This window comes from Schistocerca americana, chromosome 1, assembly GCF_021461395.2.
Source record: "Schistocerca americana isolate TAMUIC-IGC-003095 chromosome 1, iqSchAmer2.1, whole genome shotgun sequence".
NCBI classification, from domain to species: domain Eukaryota; kingdom Metazoa; phylum Arthropoda; class Insecta; order Orthoptera; family Acrididae; genus Schistocerca; species Schistocerca americana.
The window spans coordinates 970459898-970479770 of NC_060119.1; the positions used below are offsets into that span (position 1 = coordinate 970459898).

Consider the following 19873-nt stretch of genomic DNA (forward strand, 5'->3'; position numbering starts at 1 on the left):
GTAGTTGTGGTTATGTGCTTTTATTACTTTCCATATTTCTCCACGTTATATAGTACATAGAGTCCATACCATTCTGCAGAACTTATTCACAATTCATAGACGAAATGAGGACAAATGAACTCTTCGTGAGCGGGTAAAACATATTTGCACATGTCTCACTCTGCCGTCAAAAGCCTCGTCCCATCTTCGCGTGACACTTTCATACCCGACAAATTATCATCATTCTTGACACCTTGTAATGCTTGTCTGCCCTTATGAATTTAAGCCCCTTACTGCCCCTTAAATGGAAAAATGAACTTTTTCACGTCAGTTTAGTTTATTTTCAATAGATTTTCATTTTCATTACTTGTAGCCCTCTGATTTACACCGTATATTCACACTGACTTTTAAATTTCTTTTCGTAGCAGCACATTTAAAACGCTCCCAGTTTCTTCATTGTCTGTTCTCGCTCCAAGCAATATGACATCGGTGCAATACTATGCTGCAAAATCAGGAAACTTGTACCTTGATACCACACTGACAGAAAAAATTTCTACATCAAAAACAAATTAGTATAGAGTAACGAAATTTCTGGATTACATTTGTCTGCATATCACGTTTAAGTGATTAACTTTGCAAGTTCGCAGGTTAACGTAAGAGCGAGATAGCCATTGAAAGTGCTGGTACACTAGTAACCAATGTAAGCGCAGGAATGTTGAATGTAAGCGTGCACACGTCCTTATATTGGTTGCCCAGTTGCAGGATGTCAGTTTGTGGGATGGAGTTCCATGCCTGTGGCATTTCGTCGGACAGTACAGGGACGGTTGATGCTGTTTGTGGATGGCGCTGGAGTCGTAGTGCGATAATTTCCCCTATGTGCTCGATTGGAGACAGATCTGGTGATCGAGCAGGCCAAGACCATAAGCTGACTCTCTGTAGAGGATGTTAGGTTACAACAACGGTATGTATGCGAGTGTTATCTTCTTGGAAAACAATCCCTGGACTGCGGTATGTATGCGACCGTTATCTTGCTGGAAACCTTCCCCTGGACTGCTGTTCATGAATGGCAACACAATGGTCAGATTGATAAAATGTTACAGTCAGGGCGCATCTGATAACCACGAGAGAGCTCCCATTGCCATAAGAACTTGCGCCCAAGGCGACAAGTCCAGGTGTGGGTCCAGTGTGTCTAGCACACACATATAGGTTGGTTGCAGGCCCTCAGCTGGCCCCCTTCTAACCAACGCATGAACAGCAGTGACAACGAGACGGAACCAGCTTCCCCCAGAAAGCACAAGAGCCATCCCTCCTGCCCTCCAATGAGCACTCGATTGACGCCACTGATGTCGAAAAAGGCGGTGATTTGGGATCAGCGGATTGCACGCTGCGAGACGTCTGGCTTGTAGCTGTCATTGAAGTAACCGATTCGCAACAGTTCGTTGTGTCACTGCCATGCTAACTGCGGCTCAAACTATTGATGCAGATGCAGTACGATGCACAAGGGCCATGGTCTTCCTGTCGTTAGTCTTCTTGCGACCCAACATTCTGGTGACAAGCGCTGCCAGTAGTCATGTACAGTGTCTACATTCTGGCTTCCTGAAGTATCGCAGAAGGAATATCCAGTTCCTCGTTGCCCTATTACACGACCTCGTTCACTCAGCGTTGTGGCGATGATGGCGTCTTTGTCACCTTAAAGGCATTTTTGGCTAACATCAACTCCAAAGTAACTAACGCTCACGACTGTTACGGCGCGTATTTAAAGCGAACCCGATTTGTATCCTCATTGTGGTGCTCCTGGCACCACTCTAACGCGATTATTTAGACATCATCTATCAGACGAAGAAACACTTCTACTTTCTTTTATGTCACACATCTCCTTCTTGATGTTGCGGTGTCAGGAAGTCATCCGATGTAAGTGAACGTTGTTTCACTGACAGTAATCCGCGACCAATTTAAAAATTGTCTTCAGTATCTGACGATGCAAAATAATGAGCCATAAGACGGAAATGAATGTTACAACGGCTCTGGATGTTTAAGGCAATGTTTCGATTATAATTAATCATTAAGGGAATGGTCGGGGAAAGTAACAACTATCGTCATCCTTACTATCTCACTCAGTATTGTTGTAGTCATAGCGATCATCATCATAGAGAAATGGAATTAATCTTACACTGCCTGAAAAGAGAAAAAAGAAAAGTAAGCACAGTGAAGGGAGCAGGAAACGAAATTAATATTCATAAGTTGAAAGAATGTAGAATGGATTGGATGCATGCAATGATTGAGTTGGAAAGGGTGTCATAAAGCCTTAGCATCGTCTCCTGAGTTAAGATGGCCACAATTGTTGTAACTGGTCCTTTATGTTCCGAATATTGGCACTTGGACTAAATTGGGATCCCAGCTGGTCCTACTCACGTTCTATCGGTACGACATCTCGGGATCTTGCTGGCCACAGGACTAGCACAACATAGCGCAGTCACTTCATAGAGATAAGTGCCGTATGTGGACGAGCACTATCCTGTTGGAAAACGGCACTGCGATACTGTCACGAGAGATGTAACACATGAGGACGTAGGCGGACACCGGCAGAACGATACCGTCCCATAAGACGTGGGATGAGGACACAGGATACTCTTGACGTACCGTTCGTCAGAGTTCCTGCAGTTACTACCAGCTGTAACCATTTACACACCTGATAGCATCACCGGTCTATTGCGGTCCAACTGTGTTGGAGTAGGATATTCATAACTTTAATATACAGAGTTTTCGTTATAACCGCCTGCGAGAAAGTAAATGCTGATATTCATAACTTTAATATACAGAGTTTTCGTTATAACCGCCTGCGAGAAAGTAAATGCTGAGCTCCGGAAATTTCTTTTTCGAAGTCAGTTGTAACTACGATAGCAGTCAGTTTTAAACAGAAATTCGTACATAACAATGTGGCATTTTTTTTATCCGAATGGAAAATGGAAATGAGCGTACGGCATTATGGGCCCGGAGTCCCTCATTCGGGGAAGTTCGGCCGCCGAGGGTAAGTACTTACTGCTCTCGACTTGCGCGTCGGAGATGGGTATGAAATGATGATAACAACACCACACCCAGTCTCTGAGCGGAAAAATTCTCCTGCCCAAGCTGGGAATGGAACCCGGGCCCCTTGGCGTGGCATTCCACCGCGCTGAGCACTCAGCTAACGGGGGCGGATTGTTTTATCCAAATTATTGTCACAGGAACTATTTTCCTCACAGATTCAGCAGGAGAAGATGTCTCTTATATCCCGTATACTAGTCTACTAATGATCTTAACTGATTTACTCATTCAGTTAAAGCGACTTCAGTTCCCATCAAGGTCTCGTTGGCAACAAAAATGAACGAGGTTCAAGGTCCGAGAAAGGAGGGGAAAATAGACGGTGGGGCGAACGACATAGGAAGTGCGATGTAGTAGTAGACAGTCGAAGAGAGGAGGGGGAGGAAGAGATGGACAAAGAGAGTGTGAGAGAAAGTGAGTGATAGACAGAGAGACTGGGAGCGTGGGGGGGGGGGGGGGGGGGGAGGAGGGAGGAGATGAGAACGTATATCCAATTCCCATATATTTTTAGCAATTGCAAAGCAATTCCGTGTTCGTTTGTCATTTATACACCCGTCGATGGTGCATAATTGTAGGACGTTAAATTGACACCCAACCATTTTTCTGCTGGGTGCTTCGCTTATTTGACAGGCAGTGTACATACTGCTGTCGCGCTTTGTATGTTATCCCGGATATTTTACGCCATTCTAATTTTCACCTCCTCTACTGCTGCTGTATGCTATTTTCATTTGATAGATTCCGTTTTTATCTCACACAATGTACACCATAAGAGCTTCTTTGTTGGCCTCTGTAGGTGCAAACAGTGTATATACGTAAAATTACGACAGCCTTACCAAACTTCAGAAGCTAGTAACAGTCACTATATTATATGCTGCATTAACAGGTAATTAACGTTTTATACTTCCGCGACTCGTGCCTTCCATTACTTCTGCATGAATTTTACCCTTTCTTTTCACTGAGAAAGTGGTAAAATGATTTCGTAGTATATGACGAAGAAATGGGCTGTAAGGGCTATGAAGATCAGTATCTTAAAGATTTTTGATGACGTTGTATGAATTGTTAATTGATCGAAAGAGTTCGCATACACTGGACGGATATTCAAGGATATCCAGCGAAATGTTTATCATGTCTTCGTTTCATGTGTTAATTCTTTCATTGTTCTAGTCATTATTTGTCGCTTCTGGTTTTTCCACTCTCCTGCTTTTTCGATGCCAAGTTAACGTTGTTATAATAGGAGATGAATCTTTCTATGCTTTCTTTTAGTGATGGCTGACCGAACATTTCAATTTCAGCTTATTTTGTAAGAAGATATTTACATCGTACTCCATCCATATAACTTAACCATTTTTCTAGGTAGACGTTTCCATTAAGAAATTCTTCGTAAGAGACAAAATTTAATAGCAGTAGTGTGTTTCTTTGAAGAAAGTGTAGCCTCCCGTTCCTATTCATGTCTGCATGTAGCTTCCGTCATCTAATGTAATCTTACTTCGTCTCCAGAAGTTGTTCAGTTTATCTACCATTACGTCAGTCACAGTTGTTACATTAAACTGATTTAAACTGTTACAGTAAACATTCTCCTTTTATTGTTTGAGACTACTTTGGTCTTGATATTGGTTATCCATTCTATTCCACTCAAAAGGTCTTTCAAGTTTGCCGGCCGAAGTGGCCGTGCGGTTAAAGGCGCTGCAGTCTGGAACCGCAAGACCGCTACCGTCGCAGGTTCGAATCCTGCCTCGGGCATGGATGTTTGTGATGTCCTTAAGTTAGTTAGGTTTAACTAGTTCTAAGTCCTAGGGGACTAATGACCTCAGCAGTTGAGTCCCATAGTGCTCAGAGCCATTTGAACCATTTTTGTCTTTCAAGTTTACATTTATCTCGGCCATTGATCTTTGTTCCTCGTCCAAAACCATTTCTGTTTTCAAATGTGCTTTGACTTACCTTTACTGAATTTTCGACGTAATAATTAAGTAACAGCGATGAGTATTAATGTGAGATCTGATGTATCATCTTTATTAGCAATTATTTATTTCTTTTTCAAAATTAGTTACGATCGTTTTGCAAAAGGCATCATTAATTGCAGGTTTCGAAAAATTTCTGGGCTCCTAACCTCTCATATCACCAAGCTCTCACTGAGAAAGACGAAACTTTCACTCTTGGTGTCTACGCTACATTAAATTTTATGGCATTGATGGCTCCGACAACCCCGAAGGGTTGTTCATCCGCCTAACTGGAAAAAGCTTTCCTGTACTTTGCGAACAGTTAGTTTTGTCCCATGTGGCAAATTTCGACAAGCTGCTTGTTGCTCTTGATGAGTACGTTCCACTGGGCGCAGCCTCATACACTATCTTATCAGGTAATCGGACACACCAAGGTAATGCGGAATTCACCAGTAAATGTCATCAGAGACGGACCCACAATGTAAATAGATGAGAAGCAGTGATAGCAAAATGGTTAAGTCAGTAGAGCTCATTGACCTCGAATGTGGACTAGTCACTGGGTGTCATCGGAGTAACAATGCCACCAGGGACGTTTCCAACACTCCTAAAGCTGACCAAGTCCACTGTTGATGTGATTGTGAAGGGGAAACGCGAAGTAACAACTATGGTTAAACATGACCAGGATGACCTCATCTGCTAACGGACAGGGACCGTCGACGATTGGTTGTAAGAAGCTCACTAAATCAGCACTTGTGAGTTCCAGAGTGCTAGAGCAGCTGAGTTAGTTGGGGGGGGGGGGGGGGCTGTGAGTAGGGAAATAAAAAGAGACACACTTGTCGAGCAGCTCTTTCTAAGTCAACATTTCTGTACTCGGGACTGAGAAACGCTTTAGGCTGAGTAAAGAGTGACGGCACGAGACACTGGATCAGTGGAAACGGACGATCCCAACTAACGAAACGCGCTGTATCCTGTGACAATGGGATGATGAAGGTTTGGATATGGCGACTTGCTGCAGAAAGTTACCGGTCAACTGTAAACTACGGGGGAGGAGTTGTTACAGTATGGAGACTTTTTCGTGGTTAAGATGGTTCAAATGGCTCTGAGCACTATGGGACTTAACAGATGAGGTCATCAGTCCCCTAGAACTTAGAACTACTTAAACCTAACTAACCTAAGGACATCCCACACATCCATGCCCGAGGCAGGATTCGAACCTGCGACCGTTGCGGTCACGCGGTTCCAGACTGACGCGCTTAGAACCGCACGGCCACACCGGCCGGCGTGGTTAAGAAAATGCTAAATTTTACAGTGTTGTGTATTGAGTACAGTAGAGGAATAGTTGGAAGACGCTGTTTGAATCATCATGACAATGTGCACTGCCATAAAGTAACATTTGAGAGACAATTGTTTCTGGACAAAAAATATAGATACGTGATTAATACAGATGTCGCTGTTTCCCGCTTGCCGTTTTCCATTGCTTGTTCTCTGTCTACTCTACATATTGTAGATACGTCCGCCTGCTTAGCCTGGTGGTAACGTGCTTGCCTCCCATGCAGCGGGACCGGGTTCGACTCCCGTCAGGGTTGGAGATTTTCTCCGCTCGTGGACTGGGTGTTGTGATGTCCTCATCATGATTTCACCCTCATCATCGGCCGCAAGTCGCCCAATGTGGCGCCGACTGAAATAAGACTTGCGCTTGGCGGCTGAACTTCCCCGAATCGGGACCTCCCGGCCAACAATGCCATACCATCATTTCATTTCATTGTAGATATCTAATTTGCAATGCTTCATCTACCTCCCGTTTCCACTTTCGTGATGGTGTCTTCTTCTTCATCCAGATGCTATCCACTGCCATACTCGTCTCGATCAGAGTGTACTACCCATCATTTCAAGATCTCAGTATAAAAGAGCCGTTTTTGTATGAACTGTGTCAATTATAGGTTTCACAACTTCCATTTTCCTTGGTATTTTCTCATTTGTTATGCGATTCAATGTTAATAATCCGCTGCTCCTCCTCCAGTGAACCATTTCCAATGCAAGAAGTCTCCGTTTATTTATTTTGTTAATTTTCCAGGTTTGTGGACAGAAAATTCGTGAAATGGACTGGCCTGCCCAGAATCGTAACCTGACCCACTAAAATACCTTTGTGGTTGGTTGGAACGCCGCCCATCACTACTCTCTCTAGTTCCGATTTTTGAGAAAGAATAGTCTCACATTCCTCCAAAGACAGACACCTCGTTGAAAGTTTCCGTAGCAGAGTTCAAACCGTCGAAGGGCGAGGAGTGGAAACAAACCACATTCATCTCAAAGAATAGGTGTTCGGATATTTTTTTATCGGATAATGTGCATCTCCTCACTCTCGCTGTCGAGTCTGGGTGCCCTCTACACTGTCGCGGCTCCACTGGCGATACGGCAGGGGAAGGGCGCGACAGCAATCCGAGTTGTGGTCCTTAGTGTGCCACCACCGCTGCCTCAGCAGAGTCCCTGCTCCCGTTGTGACGGTACAGGGGCTGACCACCACAACTGGGGTCCCCAGCCGCTTCAGCAGCGGGGCCGAACGAATACCCTAGAAAATTTCAAAACTATCATACGCTTGGAGAGCCTAAAATCACTATTCCGTACGCTTTTGTTGTCCACAGGAGCTGCAAATGCGCGTCAACGTTGCGGCCAACGGGAGGGTGTATGGGCAGCTGTCCCTGGACGACCCCGAGCCGCCGGCGCCGACACATTACCAGCAGCCGCTGTACGGACAGCCGTTGCCGCTCAACGGCGCGCCGTATAATACGGGTGCGTACCTCCTCCGCCTACATGGTTGTCTAGCCACAGAGTGTGCTCATTATACTTTTACGTCTGCAGCCTGTAGAATTTGGCACATTAATAACGAATCGGGCTTGGAGTGGGTATTCCTGGGATCAGAAGGAGAAGTCTTTGTAAATAACGTGAGCGTAAACACTTAGCTTTAAATACGTTTGAAACATGCTACTACTGCCGTGCCTCACTGCCACCATTTTAACGTATCTGATACAAATACATTGTATGCATTTTAGTAAGAATTTATCATCATCACTTCCTACTGTTTCAGCAAACGAGTTAAATCTAGCATTAGTATTATGCTGTCATGAGCTTTCAACTCCATCGGACCAGGACTAGAGAAACGGTGTTGACATCCAATGAGCGAGGAGTACCTAGTGAGACTTTCGATACATTACCCTACAGTGCCTCAGTTTACTAAGGTATTGAAACAGAATCCCACCCGGAATGAGCTACAAGGACGTTCAGTAAGTAAAGCTCCTAAGGTGATGCTTACAGTCAGTTTCTACTTTCGGTAATGTCTTCAAAGTCAGGCTAACACAGCATATTCTACTAACTCGATGTGTATTTGATCCTGCAGTGCGCCTAAAACGTTGTTTTTGCACAAACTGAACGGGATTTAGCACTCTCTTGTAACCTTTACGATATTCTTAATTAATTATATATCTGCAAGCTCTCTGCAGATAATATGGGGTTTGAAACTTCCTGGCAGATTAAAACTGTGTGCCCGACCGAGACTCGAACTCGGGACCTTTACCTTACGCGGGCAAGTGCTCTACCATCTGAGCAACCGAAGCACGACTCACACACGTTCCTCACAGTTTTGCTTCTGCCAGTACCTCGTCTCCTACCTTCTCATTCGGGAAACATACCCCAGGCTGTGGCTAAGCCATGCCTCCGCAGTATCCTTTCTTTCAGGAGAGCTAGTTCTGCAAGGTTCGCAGGAGAGCTTCTGTAAAGTTTGGAAGGTAGGAGACGAGATACTGGCAGAAGTAAAGCTGTGAGGACCGGGCGTGAGTCATGCTTCGGTAGCTCAGATGGAGCCGGCACGGTAGCTCAGCGTGTTCGGACAGAGGGTTAAAAAACTGAGTTAATCGATCATCAAAGAACTTAATCGGATGTCTTACGACGTCCGCCCCGAGCAGATACAACGAACAAACGCGGACAAAATGAGAATTTAAAAAGAAAAAAGATGGTAGAGCTCTTGTCCACAAAAGGCAAAGGTCCCGAGTTCGAGTCTCGGTCGGGCACACATTTTTAATCTGCCAGGAAGTTTCATATCAGCGCACACTCCGCTGCAGAATGAAAATCTCATTCTGGAATATGAGGTTTGTTCAGTAAGTACTGCAACACATACATTTTCTGAAAGCAGTTTCGTTTTGAGGAGGTTTCCAGTACACCATATTGTCCCCCACTACTTTGGCTGTTTAACATAGTCACCTTTCTGTGCGACGGCCTTACGCTACTTCACTGGGAGGGTCAGTATGCCCGCATGGTACCAACATACTACTCGAAGTCGGAGCCAACGTCTTGCTACATCCATAACTATTTCATCATCCACGTACTGCTTCCCGTGAAATTAACCCTTCATTGAACCAAACCGATGCAAGGTGGAAGGTGCAAGATCTGGGCTGTGGGCTGTAGGAGGGATGAGGAACGACAGTCGAAAGAATTTTTTGAGTTCCTCTCGAGTGCACAGACTTTTTTACGCCTTTCGTCTGCGTGTTCATGGCGACAAGCATGCGCAAGAGTCGTTTCTTCAATTTCCTGGTGGTAGCAAGTAACTGAAAAAGTGTCATGGTGATTTCTCCGTTGGTAAAAGATTCAGGACTAGTTCCCCATTCGGATCTCCGGTAGAAGACATCCAGTGGATAGGTGTCCATGAGAAAAAGACTGAATAACCGACGACTCGATGACATTCTACGACTCGGCGCATGGATTGTCAGAAGTTTGAACACCGTACGGAAGTTCAAAAATCTGAAAAGCTAAATGCTAAGACCCAATCTGCATATAGTTGGTGTAAGTAAAATGAAATTAGAGGAAGGCAAGGATTTATGGACAGATGAATATGAGGTAATGTCAACAGCAGCAAAATACTGTATAAGAGGAGTGGGATTCTTTATGAATAGGCAGATAGTGAGTTATTGTGAACAGTTCACTAAAAGGGTCGTTCTCATCAGAATCTACAACAAACCAACATCGACAGCGGTATTTTACGTATACGTGCCGACGTCGCGAGTCGAAAATAAAGAGATAGAGAAAGTATATGAGGGTGTTTAACGGGTAATTCAGTACGTAAAAGGAGATGAAAATCTAATAGTCACGAGGAATTGGAATGATGGTGTATACGAAGGAGAAGAAGAAAGGGTAACGGAAGAGTACGTGTTTGGTATTAGGAATAGGAGAAGAGAATGACTAATTGTGTTCCGCAGTAAATTTCACATAGTAATAGCGAATACTCTGTTGAATAATCGCAAGAGGAGGAGGTATATTACGAAAAGGCCGGGCTATACAGTAAATTTTCAGTTAGATTACATAATGGTCAGGCAGAGATTCCGAAATCAGTGATGATGAATAGGCTGATGTTTAAGAGACTAGTAATGAACAATCATTGCCATAGAAGTATGATGCGGGAATATTAAGGAATGAAGAGTTTCACTGGAAGATCTCTGAAGCGGTAGATACGGCGATAAGGAATATCTCAGTAGGCAGTCGAGCTGAAGAGGAATGGACATCTCTTCAAAGTGCAGTCACAGAAGTTGGAAAGAAAACAGTCGGTACAAAGAAGGTAACTGCGAAAAAACCATGGATAACAGTAGTAGTACTTCAGTTGATCAACGAAAGAAGGAATTCCAAAAATGTTCAGAGAAATTCCCGAATACTTTCTAAGACACTTAGGAATGAGAGAGATAGGAAGTGCAGAAAAGCTAAGAGAAAATGGCTGCATGTTAAACTTTAAGAAATTGAAATAGAAATAATCGTCGGAAGGACTGACTTAGCATATAGAAAGGTCAAAACAACATTTAGTGGAATTAAAAGCATGAGCGATGACATCAAAGGTGTAATTTGAGTTCCACTGTTAATTGCAGAAGACAGAGTGGATAGATGGGAGAAGTACACTGATGGCCTCTATGAGGAAGAAGACTAGTCTGACGATTTTATAAAAGAAGAAAAAGGGGTCGATATGGAAGAGATAGGGGTTCCAGTACTAGTATCAGAATTTAAAAGAGCTTTGGAAGATTTTAACATCAAACAAGGCAGAAGGGATCGATAACATTCCATAAAATGTTGCAAAATCATTGGGGGAAGTAGCAAGACAACCACCATTCACGTTGGTATGAAGAAAGTATGATTATGGCGATATAACATCTGACTTTCTGGAAAACATCATCCAAACAATTTCAAAGATTGCGGGAACTGACAAGGGCGGTAATCGTAGTACGATCAAGCTAACAGCTCTTCCATCCAAGATTCTGACAAGAATAATATATAAAAGAATGGGAAAGGAAACAGAGGATCCGTTAGATGAAGGTAGGTTTTGCTTTAGCAAAGGTAAAGACATCACAGAAACAGTTGTGACGTTGCGGTTGATAACAGAAGCAAGTCTAAAGAAAAATGAAGAAACGTTCATAGGATTTGTCGACGTGGAAAAAGCGTTCCACAATGTTAAATGATGCCATGTGCTCGAAATTGTGAGGTAAACAGTGGAAAGCTGTAGGGAGAGACGCGCAATATACAATATGTGCAAAAGCCAAGAGGTAACAAAAAGGTAGTAAGATAAGGACGTAGTCTTTCACCCCTACTGTTCAATCTATGGGTGACAATTTTTGAACTGTATGAAATAAAATTGTCATAACTTCTGAACGGTTTGCATCATGGCATAACGGGAATTAGTATGCATATGCACAAGTGCTTTATTGTTGTCGGCCATTTTCATTGTGACAGGTTTGTCAATAAGCAAATTAGCACATTTTGGTGACTGATAATCCGCATTTCAAAATAGAGAAGTCTCTTCACCCTCAACGGATGACTGTGTGGTGTGAAATGTCCTGTCACGGATTTTCCGTGATCCCAAGGTCACCACCGAACGGTACGTGAAGCTGCGACAAGATGTGGTTTATGCAAGGCGGAGCTCGAACCCATAGAAACGGGAGAGTATTTGATGTCCTGGAGCAGCACTTTTGGAACTGCGTTCTGGCTGTGGGGTACCCACAGTCCACTGGCATGAGCCTTTATTGGCCGCCGTGTTCACCGGATCTGAACACCATAAACTCCTTTTTGTGGGGCTATATTTAAAGACAAGGTGTACAGCAATAGTCTCAAAACCACTGCTGAGGTGAAAACAGTAATTCAGCAGGTCATCGACAGCATCGATGTTCCGACACTTCGGCAAGTCATGTAGATTTGCGCTATTCGTCTGCGCCACATCATCGCCAATGATGGCAGGCATATAGAACATGTCATAACTTAAATCGGAATATCTTTAGTGACGTTAACATGTTGAATACAGTATGTGCACTTTGTAGTTCGTAACTAATTTACATTTTTTTCATATAGTTCAATAATTGCCACCCTCTATAAATCGAAGAAGCAATGACGGAAATAAAACGAAGGTTCAAGAGTGGAATAAAAATTCAGGGTGAAAGCATATCATTGATAAGATTCGCCGATGACGGGAATTACAGGATTAGCGGAATGGAATGTACAGTCTAATGAGTACAGAATATGGATCGAGTGTAAATCGATGGAAAGCGGAAGTAATGAGAATTAGCAGAAATGAGAACAGCGAGAACTTAATATCAGTATTGATCATCAAGAAATAGACGACGTTAAGGTATTCTTCTACTTCGGCAGCTAAATAATTCATGACGGGCGGAGCAAGGAGGACATCAAAAGCAGACTAAAACTGGGAAAAAAGGCATTCCTAGCGAGGAGAAGTGTAGTAGGATTAAACATAGGCATTAATTTGTGAAAGAAATTTATTGAGAATGTGCGTCTGGAGCAGAATATTGTATGGCAGTGAAACATGGACTGTGGGAAAACCGAAACAGAAGAGAATCGAAGCATATGAGATGTAGTGATATAGAAGACTGGTGAAAATTAGATGGACTGATAAAGTAAGGAACGAGAAAAATCTCTGCAGGAGCGGGAAGAAAAGGAATATACGGAAAACACTGACAAGAAAAAGAAGGGATAGGACCGTAGGACGACTGTCAGGACATGAGAGAATAACTTCCATGGCATTAGAGGGAGCTGCAGAGGTAATAACTGGAGAGGCAAACAGTGATTGGAATGCATCCATCAAATAATTGAGGACGTAAGTTGCAGGTAATACTCTAAGCTGAAGAGGTATGCAGAGGAGAGGAATTCTTGGCGGACAGCATCACATCAGTCAGGAGACTGAGGAACCCTTCACTCCCCCCCACCCCCCCTACGCCCCCTGGAAAAAAACAACAATCACGTCAAAGTTAATCGTTGCATCATCAGAGAGGATATAAAATAGAATAGCCTCTTCATGGTCCTACAAGGTCAGCGCCATGCCTTTAGCGGCTGATGGTGGAGCATTGAACTTCTTCCTAGGAGAAGTGATGTTGTTGCGCCTCTCCATGGACTGGCGATTAGTTTCCAGTTCGAAGTGATGAACTTACGTGTCATCGCCTGCGATGATATTGTCACGTAAGGCGGAAGTAATTACTCGCAAATGGTTCTTCGGTGCTCTTCTTGGTCTTCTGCTAGGCGGCGAGGCACCCAGCGAGCACAAGCCTTTAAGTACTGGTGAACGAGTATGTCGTCATTACCAACAGAATCATCCAGTTGAGCATTGACGTGTTTGTGATTCGTCGATCACCTGGAATTAGAGGGTCCGCATGTTCCAACAATGATGAAGTCACAGGTGGCTGCAGCCGGCTGGAATGTGGGAGATCGGACAGGTTCGTGCGACCTTGTTGCGATGATGCCAGACGGCTCACCACGCTTTTGTTCACTGCCATGTGTCCGTAGACATTATGAAGCGTCTATGCATATGTGTGGTGCTCTGGTTTTCACCAAAATAAGCTCAATGACGGCGCTCTATTTGGATCACACCTCCATTACAGAGACAATTTTGAAGGCTACGCATATTGCCACTACATGGAAACATAGGGGCTTAGGCGGGCATATTCCCCGTTGTCCCACAACAAATTCCGTTTTTTCCAAAAGAAATTTGTCTAGATGAAAAGTGTGTTACATCACTTACGGAACGCCCTTTGTACATTACGCCATATTCGTAATAAAGGAACTTCTACATGAAGAATGGAGGATATGAGAGTGGTAAGAATTCTTTTCTTATTGGCGGGAAGACTGTAGTGAAAGATTCTTCCGAGAGATACCCCCACTATACACAGTTTTGATTTTTTAATTGTAGACGTGACTGAACGAGCTGTTAACACGTTTCTCTCAAAGTCCTTTCCCGGCGATGTGATCTTGTGTTTCACATGGGAGTCAGAACACAAACAACGGTTGAAGCAGTGGAAGGTTGCTAATTTCCTGCGAATCAGAATGAAGTCAAAGTTTGTTTCTCTGTCGGTCATCAAGAGATATTTTACCATGAATTTCTATTCGGTATCGAATCCATCTACTGCTAAAATCTGGAGCTTTACCTTACCTTTCACCATCTAAATGAAATACGTAAAAATACAATATGAGTAAAGACATTAAAAACATAGTACACATGTGTATGTACGTTGTATCAAAGTGAGGACCTGCCATTTCTGTGTACGTCTATTATCACGTTATGCTTTTTTTTAGCCATTAAGTCCACAAACTGTCATTTCATTGTACTACAGTATTTGCCATGCTGTCACCTCCAAAGGTGTGTCGTAAACTGACAACTGAATCAGCTGATGTCCGTTTTCGTACGAGTGCCATGCTATTGTTAACAGATTACTAACATCAGCAGGTGTCCATTTGGTACAAAATGTAGAACATTCACGAGTTCTATCTTACACCTTTATTTTCTAAGTGTACAGGTGTATGTGAGATTCATAACTGAATCTAAGGGAAGTTGAACTGAAAACTACTACTAGAGACTCATCTGCTTTGCATTTTTTTACATCACAACGCACTTCAGCAGCTCTGTACCTTTCTAATATCATATGGCTTGATGACTCAGTCATTAAGAGGATACATATGGTTAGCTTTTGATGGTGAAGTGGTGACAGTTGACACTTATGATGGCCATAAATTGGGTAACTCCTGTCGTGTACAACACAAAATTAGCTAAGTGAACTCGGTTCAGTGTCCATACGCACATGATTGACGGATCCTTGCTGATGCTGCATCTATTCTAAATTTTTAGTGTTGCTTTCGCCGTCCTAGACTCTAGACAAAAATGGAATACAATCTTACCGCCTTCCCAGTGCACGATCTCTTATACTAGGGGTGATTAGTAAGTAATGTAACAAATATTTTCGGCCAGTTTCGGTTATGGAACATCAGTCTGTATAGTTTCAGGAAGGTTCTCATACGTGGCTTCGCTACAAGTAGCCTTCGAAATGGCATTTGTAACGGAGGTGTGATTCAAGCAGTTTCTTTTGGCGGAAATCAGAGCATCGCAGATATTCATAGACACTTGCAGAGTGTCTACGGAGAGCTGCTATTGAAAAAAAGCACGGTGAGTCGTCATCGCAACAAGGTCACGCAAACTGTATGATTGACTGCATGCCGGCCAGCCGCACATAGATGTGACTCCTGTAATGTAGGAACGTGCGGACACTCTCATTCGATGTGATTGATGGATCATAAACTCTTCGCTGCTCAACTTGGTACTGCTGACACACTCGTCCACCACTTGCGGTCCTCAAAGGTGTGTGCCCTCTATAAACCTTATGACGCAAAACTGACGTCACATGCAAACATGTGGGTTCCTCGCCACCTAATAGCAGACCATAAAGAGTAATGAAGGACAACCTGTTTGACACAATGGAGGATGCACTCTGCGGGAAGCATTACGTGGATGACGAGGCCATTAATGCAGCAAGACGTTGGCTGCGATGTCGATCAGTGTAGTGTTCTTTGCAGGCATACAACTCTCACAATAAGGCGGCGTAAGACCGTCGCGTTGAAAGGAGATGTGGAACATCACAAGGGTGAGGAATAGTATCGTGTAATGGAGCCCTGAATAAAACGGATCTGCTTTCGGAAAAAAAAAGTGTTGTATTACTTAATGAACCCCTCGTAGTATGTTTCTTGCCATGTATGCCCACCTTCAGCACGGAAGTGTGGTAAACAACAAGAGAGAAAGTAACGAATTGGAAAACGACTGTCGTTTAGGTCTCGTGTCTCGAAAAGTAGCAAGGAGTATTTGCTATTCTCGCTGCTTTCAAAGCCTGTGTCAATGAAGGCACATGCTGTTAGAAGCAACTCCAGTTCGACTTGAGCTACCGCCTTATGGTACAGTGAAATGTTTACATGTGACGTCAGTTTGCGTCATCAGGTTTATAACCAGAACGATATCGTTCGAGCCGTCACACTCACTCTCTGTGACCAGGTGCAGCACGCGTTACGTGCACGTGGTGTCCAGCATCGAGCGCGCGTGACGGTGGGCCTGTGGTTGTGTTGCACAGGTGTTCCGGACGTGGTGTCGCGCGAGTACGCAGTGCCGCTGGTGAGGCAGACGCCGCCGCCGTCGCGACGCCCGCCGCCCTTCGCCGGCTCAGAGCCGCCGCCCGTGCCTCCGCCGCCGGAGCAGTACTACGCCGCCACCGAAATATGCAAGGTAACGTACATTCCGCCGTCGATGGCAAATGTTTTTCGAGATTCTCCATTAACTCAAGTAACCCTTCTGACAATTATGTAGAAATCATAACAGTAGCTACATCCGCTTGTATGTACACTGACGGAAAAATTGCAAAAAATAATTAATGCGGAGTAATGGAATTTCGGGAAAACATTTGTCTAGGTCGTATATTTAAGTGATTAATATTCCAACATCACAGAGAAATTTGAGCGTGAAATAAGCCTGTGTCAATACGGAAAACTGGTACATTAATAACCGGTGTAACCGCCATGGTGTTGAATGTAAGCATGCAAACGTGCATGCATTGTTTCCTACTGGTGCTACATGTGAGTTTTGGGAATGGAGTTTCATGCGTGTTGCATTTGGTCCGACAATACAGCGGCGGTCAATGCTGGTTGTGGATGACGGTGGAGTTGTCATCCGATGATGTTCCACAAGTGCTCGATTGGAGACAGATCTGGTGATCGAGAAGGCCAAGGCAACGTGTGGACACTCTTTAGAGCATGTTGGTTTACAACAGCGGTATATGGGTGAGTGTTATCCTATTGGAAACTACCCCGCGGAGTGCTATTCATGAATGGCAGTACAACAGGTTCAGTTACTGGACGGACGTAAACATTTGCAGTCAGGGCGCGTTGAATAACTATGAGAGTGCTCCTGACGTCATACGAAATTGCACCCCGGAGCAGATGTAGGTCCAGTGCGTCTAACACGCAGACAGGTTGGTGGGAGGCGCTCAATTTGCCTCCGCCTAAGCAACACTCGGCCATCATTGGCACTGAGGCAGAACCAGCTTTCATCAGTAAACACAACAGACCTCCCCCTCCCCGGCCCTCCAATACGTTCTCGCTTCACACTGTAACCTCCCCCTCACTTATCGACCTTAATGACAGTGAAAAATTAAACCGCGTGTACCTAATGGAAATTTGGGAAAAGCAATCGTCACCGAAGTCAATTTGTCGGTAAAGAGGGAGGAAAGGGTTACATCTAAATGAATGGAAAAATGCAAATGAAACTGGTGGAAATTAATTTTGAAAAGGGCTAAAGTTAATAAAGAAAGTAAATGTGCGACCGTTACGTTAACAATTAACTAGCGGTAATCAGATATTTGAGATTTGGGGGAAATTACGGTCGCCAGTCCTAAGGACAATTACTATAGTAACGTAAAAAAGAAAGGTTATTACACATATAATTAGCACTAGAAGCGTGGCAACTGAAGGTTGCCACGTGTAGTGTGAAAACTGAAAGTTTGTCATAAGTAATAAATTTCGCTACACTCTGACTTAATTTAGCAAAAGAATTAATAAAACCGGAAAATCGAAAGTTAATTTAGTGACTGAAGTTAATAGTGAGCTTTCTTTCTGAAGCACATCGAAATTCAGTAAAATACGGTTAGTCTTGGACTACCTCAACAATCATTTCAAAAGCTACTTGAATCTACACAATTTAGAAATAAGAGATTTAACTTTGAACTTGAATTAAATGATTCTGAACAATTAACAATAGTAAAGTTTAGTCGTACCAAGCTGAGCTGCAGTCACAGGTAACTAAAATACGGTAACAAAACTCCCACTCTTAATTTGTGCTTGTGAAATCTAAATATTGTAGCCAGCTATGAATACCTTAACTGAACTTTGAAATTAAAGCAGTGAAATCGAGTGATGCTGGCGTTTGAATTTCAACGACACTCGGGCTCATTTCGGAAAAGGAAGGGGCCCTGCTTGGCAATGCAATTGGGACAATGAGCAACAAAAGTTCATGCTAAGTTGCTGTAATTTTGTGATGCAACAATTTTAAAAGTTTGAAAAGCTGAGGTCTGCCATACAGTTCTAAATCTTTACGTTCTTCCAGTCTTCCTTGTTGGCTGATTGAAGGTTTGAAGCCGTCGAACGAGGAGGTGGCGACAGTCACTCATTGTCGGCCGTCGCTGTTGCAGAAGCTGGATGTTGGCGCGCCTTCTTCTCGACACGGTCACCAGACGAAACGGGCTCTTGATGTGCGCCAGCTAATGCTTCCCGTCCGCGACACCATGTCAGAAACTATCATCGCAAGTCGAGCGCAATTACATGCTGCCAAACCCCGAAAGCGCGGCAACTCGCGGGAGCTTCACACAACACACCTGCTCCACTGCACCACCCCAGCCAGACTCCCCTCTGCCCGCGCTCGACAGAGTTAACACTACCAAAGATCCTAAACACTTTGGTTCTCCACACGACCTATAGATGTATTCGTTCGATAGCATAGTTTTTCCTAGGCCAGACCCAGCGTAAAAATACAAATAATATTTACAAAACAAACCAATTATACATCAACAAAAATGCATAAATATATACAAATAGTAAAACAATTACAATATACAAAGACACAGACATGTTATATCTTCAGGTAACAAAATAAGGAAAAATTTTGCAGTGCAATAGATGGAATTAGGAGGATATGCATTTCCGGCGTTACAACACCACTGAAGTCTCAGACGGCGGTGGATTGGTTCAGTTGAATGTACGCTATAGTGCGTCTGACTCGGAGCTGTCCTTGAAATAATCGATTCATAACCGCAGTGTCACTGCAGTGCCAACAGCTGCACACATTGTTGCAGCAGATGCAGTGCGATTAGGCCAGAGCCATACTCCGCTCGCGACTGTCTTCCGTCTCGATAGTGCCACGTGGCCGTCCGGAGCACGGTCTTCTCGCGACCATACATTCTTGTGTCCATCGCTGGCAGCAGTTATGTACCGTGGATCTATTCCTGCCAAGTCCTCCTGCAGTACTGCAGAAGGAACATCCAGTTCCTCTTAGCCCTATTACACGACCTCGTCCAAACTCAGAGAGGTGTTGATAATGGCGTCTTTGCTGTCTTAACTACGCCACTGGCTGAAATTTGAATAGAAATCGTGTTTCAGATCTGAAAACACACCTTCCAACCTTAGTTTGTATCGCACAACACCTTCTTGGTGTTGCGATATTCTTTCCGTCAGTGTATTAGGCCGCATGAGCGGCATATACCGCGCTGATAAACAGAGAATACGTTGCGATGTGGCCGCACAATACGACAACTTTCCCTTCCCTGTTAGGAAAGATAGACCGTATTTGCTGTGATGTTCTCTTGGAAAGTTGATTCCGAAACATGCTGCACCGGATGTGTTCTGTGTTTAATTCTAAATGGGCTATCGCGTCGTATGATACGCCTTTATTTCCTCTTCGGGTCTCCTACCTACGTGACTTTCACTTAGTCATTACGTAAGTTGAAGTATGTGCACTGTTACCCACAGGACATCTGCAACGTGTATGC

The 19873-nt window shown here is 43.8% G+C and overlaps 1 protein-coding gene across 1 annotated transcript in view; it reads left to right on the forward strand.

The window, feature by feature from the left end:
• Positions 1-19873, forward strand: part of LOC124595630 (discoidin domain-containing receptor tyrosine kinase B-like) — an 811748-nt gene that overhangs the window by 753766 nt on the left and 38109 nt on the right. Inside the window, exons 12-13 of the mRNA XM_047134455.1 lie at positions 7637-7784; positions 16412-16563. Coding sequence (XP_046990411.1) covers positions 7637-7784; positions 16412-16563 — 300 coding nt within the window. The remainder of the gene's footprint in view (positions 1-7636; positions 7785-16411; positions 16564-19873) is intronic.